At 44.4% G+C, this 11,001-nt stretch overlaps 1 protein-coding gene across 2 annotated transcripts; it reads left to right on the forward strand.

The window, feature by feature from the left end:
* Positions 1 to 214: 214 nt before the first annotated feature.
* LOC144742065 (mothers against decapentaplegic homolog 3) lies at positions 215 to 9,215 on the forward strand. Of its 2 annotated transcripts, XM_078624570.1 has the most exons (11): positions 215 to 256; positions 892 to 1,146; positions 3,945 to 3,983; positions 5,072 to 5,265; positions 5,558 to 5,692; positions 5,863 to 5,937; positions 6,123 to 6,176; positions 6,358 to 6,588; positions 6,833 to 6,970; positions 7,100 to 7,244; positions 8,306 to 9,215. In XM_078624570.1, coding segments are annotated over exons 1-11 (1,392 nt in total). In that variant the 5' UTR covers positions 215 to 254; the 3' UTR covers positions 8,430 to 9,215. The 2 variants fall into 2 exon arrangements, with proteins under 2 accessions (XP_078480696.1, XP_078480704.1); XM_078624578.1 differs by lacking the exon at positions 3,945 to 3,983 and having other exon boundaries at positions 240 to 256.
* The last annotated feature ends 1,786 nt before the right edge of the window (positions 9,216 to 11,001 follow it).

Consider the following 11,001-nt stretch of genomic DNA (forward strand, 5'->3'; position numbering starts at 1 on the left):
GAAATGGCTGTATGCCGTATGGACCTGAAAATGCAATTCCCCTGTAAAAGAATACGGGTAGACCGTGTGGGGTTGGCAGCTATGAGTAACTCCATAACAATTCATGGCTTGTGACCAAATCACTCTCGACGCGCCTTATCAGAAGCTAAGCAGGCGTTGAGCCCGCTCCATGCTTGGATGGGTGCAATATAAACCGGTTAATCCGGGTTCTTGCGGGGGTCTACGCTGTGGGCTGCAGGCGGGAGTGCTGCACGATGTACGTATGTCCTCCGCATCGCTTTACTCGCAGGCTTTCATCAAATCGTGGGGAAGTATAGCCAAACAGTACCCACACGCACAACTTTATATCAGGTGCCTGTTCGCCACCCACCATCTCATCTCCAGCAGTGAGTGGGCTGATTTAAAAAAAATATGGAGGGCAAGGCCTGTAGAGTCACATCTATGATAAAAATAAACAATGCAGCGAAAGGGGGCATCAATCCATTTGCTTTGCACCGACCCACAGCCTCCTTTCTTTGTTGTTTAGAGCGCTTAGTGTGGGATACATTGGGGCGGGGTGGGGGGGGGGATTATTTTTCGTTAGCGGAACGAGCCCTGTCTGGTAAGCGCAATGGTGCCCAACAAAAGCAGAGGCCCGAGAGGCGGCGAAGAGGCTCGTGCCGACTCAAACACGCGGCGGAGGGATCTGTCGGCAGGCAGCGGCAGTCGCAGGGGGGCGGGGGGCGGTGATGAGACCGGATCTCATTTTCCTTTCAGCGTCCGTTTTTTTGGTGGGGGGCTCCTCTTGTTAGAAGAAAACATTGTTTTACTTCGCAATTGAATTGCTTAGTTCTCCCCCACCACCACACCACCTTCCTGTTGTTGTACATAACGAGTTGAACTTCTCAATAGGTGGGCTCGCGCGGGTGGGAAGAACGGCGGCGGCGGCGAGCGGGCTGTGATGTCGTCCATGCTGCCGTTCACGCCGCCCGTCGTGAAGCGCCTGCTGGGCTGGAAGCGCGGCGAGCCGGGCGGCCTGGAGGACAAGTGGAGCGAGAAGGCGGTGAAGAGCCTCGTGAAGAAGCTCAAGAAGAGCGGGCAGCTCGACGAGCTTGAGCGAGCGATCGCCGCGCAGAATAGTTCCACCAAGTGCATCACCATCCCCAGGTAACTGGAGCTCTGTGCACGGTGACGGCCCTTAACCGCTTGCGGCCTACAAGCCCGAACGCGCAGCCTCGGCCTTGCCTGGAAGCTGTGCCCGCGGAGGTGCCCGGAGAGGCGGCCGGGATAGCTAGGCGAGACCGGGGATGTTGCTGGGGTGTGGGGGTGGCGAAAACAACCGCGTTGTTGGTCGCTAGAAATGGAAATGAACAGCGTTTGTTGTTTCTGTTTTGGCGTTTTGTTCATTGTGAGTGAGTCGAACAGAAGTTGTGTGCGTGGTTTGCGAGGGGAGAGGAGGTTTTTTTTTAGATGGAAGCTGAAGTTTTGTGCGATGACGCCGCCGCTGATGTGCGTGAAGCTCGCCGTGCCGTTGTCTCGTACCGTTTTGTACCTCTTAACGGAACAGACTGACGTGCCTTCACGGTGGGTGGCTTTCGAGGGAGAAGAAAATACATTAAGACACTGTTCTAGAGACCACACGATGTCCTGCACGGTGTATGTTGTGTACTGTGTGTTTGTGCGCGTCATGCGTGTGTCCGCTTTGTTTTGCACGTCCGTGTGCGTTGTTTGCGCGCCCCGTTTTTCCCTGTGTGCCTTGTGTTTATTTACTAGTCCTGTAAGTCGTGTGTGATTTGTGAGAGGGAGTGGGTATGTGGTTCTTATACTGTATGTGACGTGTGTGTGCGTTTCTGTTCGGGAGTGTGTGTCCTGTGTAAGGTATGTGCTTTAAACTTGATTAGAAGCTTTGGTGACCGCAGGAATTACTCTTTGGTTCTTTCGGGAGAGACAAACAGACACGGAGACACAGACAGACACACAAGCAGAGGAGAGACAACACAGAGAGACACACAACATAGACAAACAGTGTCTATGTTGTCTGTGTGGCTCCGTGTCTGTGTTTTGTCTCTCTCAAATTTAGTTCTACCTGATGACGACTGCTTGTGTTATAATCGAATCGTCGTATTCTATTATTGAATGTATTTTCCTTCTACGTGACTTTCCCGAAAGAACCAAAGAGTAGTTTGTGTGCTTTGTCGTTCTATGTTGGAGTATGCCCTGCGGTGTGTCATGTGTTCCCTGTATGTATCCCTCGCCCCAGTGTTGTCACATCTGAGGGGGAAAACTTCTGGGTACATGTAAAACAACCTCTAGATTTGTATACTAAAACTAACACGTTTTGCAAAACCTCTAGAATTAAAAAAATCTGCAGTGCAATAATTGGCCATCACAGACCTAGTTATAACCAACGTGGCAAATAAAGTTTTTACGTTTGTTTTCTCCACCTCGGTAACAAGTAAAATTTACACCCCTTTAAACTAACTTAATCTCGGCACGAATTTTTCTTTAAACAAATTCAATTCACTTCTCAGGATGAGAAACAGAACAGTCTGGATCTTAGAGCTCCAGAGGTAAAACTGCTGATCTGGGGAGGTCACCGCGCCTTGAGGCGCATGTATTTAAACACCCGTAGCTGCCAGTGTCGTCCCCAAGCCCCCTGTTCGTGCTGTTGCACCGAGTTGAAGTATGAGTGGCCGGTGAGTGTTGTTTTACACCACACTACCATTCACAACATGTAGTACAATATGGGGAAGCCTTGTTGGTATTATAACGTGATTGCAGCAGCTAGGCCGTATTGTTCACCGTGAAGGGCCTTTGTTGGCATTGCACCAGTTTTAAGTGTATGCATTGCCCCAGTTTGTTTAAGTGCATGCATTGTTTAATGTTTGTGCTCATTGTTAATGGTTTCACGTTACATTTTTGCGAATACCGTTTTAGATGACGGCAACGTTTGTTTTATTTAACACATCTAGTATGGTTAAGGAATTGAACCCTGCAATCAGAAACGCCAACCAAAGCAGTATGTGGTCTTTTGTTTTGTTCCTATAACATTTTATGGGGACATGGCATTGACTCGTAAACCCATTTTGGAAAACCTGCTTTGTGGGGGGGACTGCAAAGAGCAGCTATTGCAAAACATGTAATGGTTCATGTGTAGGGGTTTGACAAGGGACCACAGCTTGAATTAGCACGGCCCCTCTGCCTCAACACAGGTGGAATGCAACAAGTTGGGGTCTCGTACCTTTTTTTTGTACACTGTACTGTATTTTTCTTTTGGAGCATACCTGATAACGCATACAAGTTATCAACAGAGACCTCGTTTGTAGATGTGGATCAGGTATGCTGTGTGGTCTCATTGATGTTTTACAATCATCTGATATCACAACCTTCTAAGCCTTTAGTTGTTTACTTTGAAAATACATACTGAGGCAATTAACACCTCCTAGATAAACTGACGATGGGTATATGTGATATTTAATTATTCTTGTACTGTATGTTTTAACGATTTTGTGCACTACACATGGCTACTGCTTTAGCTTCTGAGGTTGAAAGTGTTTTAAAACATTGTTTTAACAAGTTGCCAAGTGTTTAATTCATTGCCTAATCAGCCATAGAATCTGTGCCATGGGTGAGTAAATGTGGCTTGGGCAAATTCTTTTGACTTGAAATAATGGAACCACTGACAAATTAGAAAAAAAGTATCTCATTGTCAAAATGTTTTTAAATGTTGCTGCATATAAATGTATTTTCTTGTTTTGAACGTCATACTCAGCAGTTTAAGAAACCCTGTAGGAGTAAGTTTGATGGTTGCGAGACAAATTGCTAGTATCTTTGGGCATAACATTAGTACACAAAGGACCACTCTTTTGAACTGCATTGTGTGGTCCTTGCATGTATATGGAGAAGCCCCCTCCAATATAAATGAAGTTCATATGCAGTCATAACTTTTCCTCAACACATTACAGGGACAAGAGTGTTTCAGCTGGCGTACCTTGGAGTCGGAGGCAAGTGCCCTGCATCTTTGCTACTATAACCCAAGTTTGCTGTAAACAAACGAACCACCAATTTCAATTGCACTCTGGTGCAACATTGATGGTTGGTTTATGGAGGAAGGTGTCGCTTGAAAGTTATGTTTTTTGATCCAGAGCATAGACAGCCTACTCATAAGTCATGTAATAGTGATGTTTTAAAAGGGCTGGATTATTTATGCCTCATTCCTGCCCAGTTTCAGGATGTTTGCAGTAGAAGTTTGGTGTCGGGTGCACTGATTTTATTCATTTGCCTTATATGCAGTGAGGACAAGACCAATCGGACGTTTACTTAAAAATAAACCTTTTTAAAGCATTCTATTTACATATAAACATTGTTTGTGGTTCATTTGGCCATTAAACTGCCACATTTGTATAAAAACATTCATCAACAACACTGCCTAAAAAGCAAAACTAAAAGGTGAAGTTTTGGGCAATAGCCATTTATCAGAGCACATAAAATGATAGGTAACCTTATTATCTGAATGGTCAGATTATAGTCTGATTATTAAAAGTGAACCATGGTGCCTTTTTACTTGTTTATGCAGTCAGTGTTTTTGAGGTTTTATGGAACAGTGCACAAAAGAGATGGAGAAAAAAATCTAGCAGTCTTGGATGCAGGTCCGAAGCACTCGGCCATCCCAGCTCCTGTTAACATGTTGATTTATTAGAATTTCATTTGCTTTTCTTTATTTCGGTACCATTCACTATTTCAAGGCAAAGTGGAACTCGTATTTTTCAACAGTGTAGCGGTCTCCAAACTTAACAATATTAAGCATGCTCTAACTTTATATCTTCATAAGAAACTCAAGGCTTAGAAGGATGATGACCTCTTTGAAACTGCTCTCCAATGCATAGGTTGGTTACAATGAGCAACATAATAGCATCTGTAAAACTTGAGGTCCCCCGCACTGAAAGTCTTCCTCGTGAAAGCAAATGAGCAGGGCGGTTGTTTTTTTTCCTTGCGGTTGCTCCTCCTTCACAACAGAGTTCCCCCTTCCCTGCGCAGTCGAATGAACATTGCCTTGTGGTGCGGCCCACTGTGCGGTGCCGTGTGGCGGCAGGTCCCTGGACGGGCGGCTGCAGGTGTCTCACCGCAAGGGCCTTCCGCACGTCATCTACTGCCGGCTTTGGCGCTGGCCAGACTTGCACAGTCATCACGAACTCCACGCAATTGACGCCTGCGAGTTCGCCTTCCACCTTAAGAAGGACGAGGTCTGCGTTAACCCCTACCACTACCAGCGCGTCGAGACTCCCGGTGAGTGCTCATTTTGTTCAGAGCAGTGTGGCATTTGGCATCACTGGTAAACATTAAAAGCAAATTCCAAATTGCCATGGCCAGGATTGCCAGTTATGTTTCGAGAAATGTTATAAAATTGTGCAGTGTTATATGTCGGTCGTTTTCATTGTGGCGGCTTTGCCAATTTTGCCACGTTTGTGACAAGTTCCGATGCAGCTGAGAGCTTGCAACAATAGTCTTGAGACTGGGTAGTCATGAGTGGATTCTAAGTAGCCTTTTTTGTTTTGTTATTGTTGTTTGGTGGAAGCAGTGCTGCCTCCCGTGTTAGTGCCGAGACACACAGACATTCCCGCCGAGTTACCCAAGCTGGACGACTACACGACGTCAATTCCAGAGAACACCAACTTCCCCGTCGGACTGGAGCCCCAGGGGAACTACATACCTGGTGAGTAACTGTCCGGACAGGCCCCGCCCAACCGCAACATCCATCCCACCCACATTGCAATCTCCCCTCAGGGTGTCCTGACTACACACGCTTGTCACCAAAATCATGATGGTAATGTGGTGCTAATTTTTTATATTTCCCTATATTTTCCCCATCGCCTACTTAAACAGAAACCCCTCCTCCTGGTTACATCAGCGAGGATGGGGAAACAAGTGATCAACAGATGAACCATAGCATGGACACAAGTAAGTAAAAATAACTCTACTTGGCTGAAATATATTTGACAAGCATTTATCAATGTGTTTTTACTCATTCATGTTGCTGCTTCAGTTTGTATTCTATCTTAAAGCTTTCGTGACTGCAGGAATTCATATTCTTTGGGTCTTTTGTATTGTACTGAAGTTGTTTGTTTTACTTTGCTTTCCATCAGGTTCACCCGCAGAACTTTCACCAAATCCGGTGTCCCCTGCCACTTCAGTTCAAGGTAATGTCAGCAACTGATTAACAATATCAGAGTGTATGTCTTGGTCTCTAAAAGGCTTTTCAATTTCCCTGGAGCACTGCTTTTGGTCTTTTCTGTGAATTGTGTGCATGCTCATTTGTGCTTGAGGTCCTAGTAGCCCAAGTCCTCACTGAGCGGAGCTACATGTCTCGATATTTTCCAGGCTCGGTGTCATCCGCTGACCTACAGCCCGTAACGTACTGCGAGCCAGCGTTCTGGTGCTCCATCTCCTACTACGAGCTGAACCAGCGCGTCGGCGAGACCTTTCACGCGTCGCAGCCCTCGCTCACGGTGGACGGATTCACTGACCCCTCAAACTCTGAACGCTTCTGCCTCGGACTTCTCTCCAACATTAACCGCAATCAGACGGTTGAGATGACCCGCAGGCACATTGGTTAGCATTTCTCCCATAACACGAGCTGAAATGTTATTTTTTGGGGGTGGGGGGAGTGCGGGAGGGTTTCTGTTTAGGTGTAGCCAACTTCCTGTTATTGCCTTTTTTAATTTTACAGCTTGTGACCTGTTTAAAACTTTATGAACTGCACATTTTTGTGTTGTGAGTTCTAAAATTAAAAGTGGCAAGCCCTCTTGCACTTCCAGCCTGCAGTGTGTGAAGGATCGTGCTGTGTTTCCTACAGGGCGAGGCGTAAGGCTGTACTACATTGGCGGGGAGGTATTTGCGGAGTGCCTCAGCGAAAGCGCCATCTTTGTGCAAAGTCCCAACTGCAATCAGCGCTATGGGTGGCATCCTGCCACTGTATGTAAAATTCCGCCAGGTGAGACTCGTGTCTTATAATCGTATGTCCTTGACTAGAGATGTTTTATGTTTTTTGTCTTCGAATTTGAACAACAGGTTCTGCTGCTGAATATAATGGCTGTGTTCCTTTGTTATCTCTGCCCCGCAGGCTGCAATCTGAAGATCTTCAACAACCAGGAGTTTGCGGCATTGCTTGCACAGTCTGTAAACCAGGGCTTTGAGGCGGTATACCAGTTGACGCGCATGTGCACCATCCGCATGAGCTTCGTCAAGGGCTGGGGTGCCGAATATCGGTACGTTGATGCCACAACAGGCAGCGTATTTGTTTGGCTCTTGTGCGCGGGGGTGATGCACGCTCGTCCAGTGAATTGCGGAGGTGGGGTTGGTGAATTGTGAAGTGTTGCACTGCATAGGAGTGAGACCCAAAATGCTGGGTAACTATGTGCCTTTATAGTGTGCTGTTGGAGTAGGTTTGGCAGATTATTCTATATATATTTAACAAAAATCTTGAATGGGAGGTTTTCTTCAGTTTCTGGATTCATCCCACATAGAGAAAGAAATATGACAAGGAATTGGCCTTGCATACCCAGCATATGACCCTCATCAGTTGTAAACCGAGTGAGGCTTTAGTGAGTGTACATTTTAATATTAAACTACCTACTAATTAAAAAAAATTGTCGGTTCGAATACCACTTCCTAATTATTGAAAATATTCATAGGCGTTGGTGTAGTCTTGATTAAAATTTACACTGTGCTTGAATGATGATTTTAGGTAGATAAATAAACCATTATTAATTTAATAGCCCATTGAGACCAGAAGTATCTTAAAAAGTACACCTGGGGTAGGCTTAGCAGTATGCTGCATCATTGAGTACTTTGGAGCAAGCAGATTCGTCCTCGCACAGGGGGTCACCAATCTTTCAAAGAAGAAGAGCCATGTTTTTGTCTTTGACTAAAATAGAGCCACATCACACGCAGAGCAACTTGTATACATGTACAAACATAGCAGATATACAACAGATGACAAACCAATTCTGACTTAAACAAAATAGATGATAGAATAAACTGCATATATTTAGTTTATTTCTCCCTTAGTTATTTGTTAACAACACAGTTTGTACATTTTATTGTCACCAAGACATTCTCTATAGTGACCCATTCCCTGCCATATACTGCTGGCCACAAGGGGGCAGCCAAAGAGCCACAAGGGGGAATCCAAATATCCGCATGTGTCTCTAGAGCCGGAGGTTGCCTACCCCTATCCTACCACAACAGTATCATTATTCCAGCATAACTGAGCTTGGAGTAACTTTATTTCTGCTTCTCTGCCCCCCCCCCCCACCTTTGGTGGCAGGAGGCAGACTGTGACCAGCACCCCTTGCTGGATTGAGCTTCACCTCAATGGACCCCTACAGTGGCTGGACAAGGTGCTCACCCAGATGGGATCGCCATCAGTCCGCTGCTCCAGCATGTCTTAGGAGATTTGCACCCCTCTTCTCTCCTCCCTCCCACTCCCTACTTCACCCCACCTCTCCTGTCTACACCCCCTGCCCTCCGCCGCAGGCCATTACCACCCTCAATGGGGTTGTGGCCTCGGGAGTTTTCATTGGTTGCACGACGGTTACTTTTAAACTGTTTCCTTGTTTTGTTTTATAGTTACACCGCTGCGTGGCAGCGTCTCTGCAGACCCATTGCAGTGTATTTATTGGGAAAAGCAAAAAAGGGTGTACATTTAACATAATACCTTTTATTAGCATACTGACAGTGACCACTGCCTAACTTTTAAGTCGAACACATGGTTTTTAAAGACGTGTGTAAATTTACAATGAGAGCATGAAATTGGGTATTGACACAATCTTCTCTCGAAAATACAGTGTATCTAATAGAAAAATACTTTGCTTGCAGTAGCATATTTCCCCATGAAGAAGGTGTAGTGAGTGATGTGTTGCGTCTTGAGGTGTTCAGTGTTTTCATTAGCAGTACCCTACCTAGCACAGGGCTCCCTAATCAATGGTGCAATAATGTAGTGGGGTATTGGTGTAATGTTATATAGTCTCCCCTGCAATCCAGTGCCCATTGGGGTGGTGTGCACCTTTACCGCAAAAAGGTTGGAGAGCCCTGCCATGGACACACAAACACGCCATATGTTTTTTTAGAGTGGTATCAAAGATTAAGACCCCTTGTTGTATATAGTCACTCTAGTCTAATTGAACTCTTGATGGATTTTTTGAAATTCTATCATAAATGTTAATGAAGGGAAATCATCGTTGCGTCATTGTGGATTTATCTCTACGAAGGAACAAACTACACTGCTAATGTTAAATAATCTCAAATAAATTGATGACATAGTATACGCATTGAAAGGCACTTGTTATGCTCCAAATTTGTACTTGGCACCTTGGCTATGATGGTTGTTTCTTGTTATTTTTAAGAAACAATGTGTGTTTATATATATATGTGTGTTTTTTTAAAGTTAAAATCACACGGGTAGGTTTTGAGTTTTTTTTATAGTTTAGCTTATTAGCTTCTTTAGATATCATTTGTCTTCGCAGTCCATGGTACATAGATTAACTTTTTTTGCCAACAATTAAATTTCAGCTTGTTCTGCCAGTATTTTTCCTCTCCCTCTGCTGCTCTGGATAGCTTATAGCCTAGCAACTTCACACATTACAAGTGAATCTGTTTTATAATTGTAAGGAAATGTCATAAAAATGTGACCGTTTCCCATAATCATTTGAGAAAATTACTTTTAAAAAATCATGCTTTTCACAGCTGTTCCTGATGGTAACTGCTAAAATACTGAAGTAGGCGCAACATTTTGTGAGACAGGATTGTGAATCGTCATCCACTCTCTGCCATCTCCCGCCTGCAGAGCAGGGCTTTGAACAACTTTGCATCCAGTCATGGGTGACCAGCATACAACTCGAGCCTTTGGCATTTGAACAGGTGTTGTCATGAAGATAACTCGAGATTGTTACATTTATGTTTAAATACAGCGCACATGCACAAATGGCTGTTTTAATTTACATGCCACTAAATCGTGGAATAGTGGAGTGGCCATCTTTTTAAGAGTTTTGATTTTTAACGTGGGCAATGATTCATTCAGTTTGTTTCATCTACTTCAGCCAAGTAGTAACTTTTAATGTCTTCCAGCCAGGGCAATTAAAATAGCACCAGAATCTGCAGTCTTTTATTTAGTTCTTTACACTTTTAAGTATATTTTTAAGTAACCATTTAACTGTCAGGCAAGACCAATGTCAAGCTGAAACGCATTGACCAAATTCACATGGTTTCCAACGGCAACCAAGGCTAGATGTTGTGGACACAGCCCCTGATGACGGGCGGGAGATTGACAGCCACATTCAGCCACCCCCTGGTTCAACTTCTGTTGACCAGTGTTCCAAATGTCCTGACGAAAACGGTGTTACCTCTTAAGTACTATAGTCAACGGGTTTGAGACAAAACCTGCACAAGCATCCTTGCAGCACCTGTGCACAGGTAGAACTTATGCCAAGGCATCCGACATTTCTATTGCTTGTGATGAATGGTGCGCTGCTGTACGTGTTCTCGCAAAGTTCGATGGGAGATTTTATTTTGTGTGAGTGCGCACTCGCGTAAAAAAATGCATCTACTAGTTCAGGTAAAAAAAAAATCTGTGTGCTGTATTGCGTCGTCTTTTATTCTGCACAGTTACAACTTTTTCATTGTATTACCTGCAGTATCTGCTTAAGATTAGATCATGCCATGTATCTGGAGAGATTTTAATTTTTTTGTTTTGATTTAAAAATAAGTGTAGCATTGACTGTAGGGTGTAGGTACATTGCGGTCAGCTGTTAGCAATGTTGAATATATTTTTGCTTCCACCATTTCCCCCTGTACCAAATAAACTATTTGTTAATGAAGCCGAAAACGTATGTTTTATGCTCCGTTAATCCATGTAGTCTCGCAGCATAACATTGGCGACCCCTTTGTCTAAACATTGGTAATTAAGATAATATATTTGAATTCTGGAGCCGTATTCTAAAAAAAATATATACACGTATTTTCGCA

This window comes from Lampetra planeri, chromosome 3 (assembly GCF_965212315.1).
Source record: "Lampetra planeri chromosome 3, kcLamPlan1.2.h2, whole genome shotgun sequence".
Taxonomy (NCBI): Eukaryota; Metazoa; Chordata; class Hyperoartia; order Petromyzontiformes; family Petromyzontidae; genus Lampetra; species Lampetra planeri.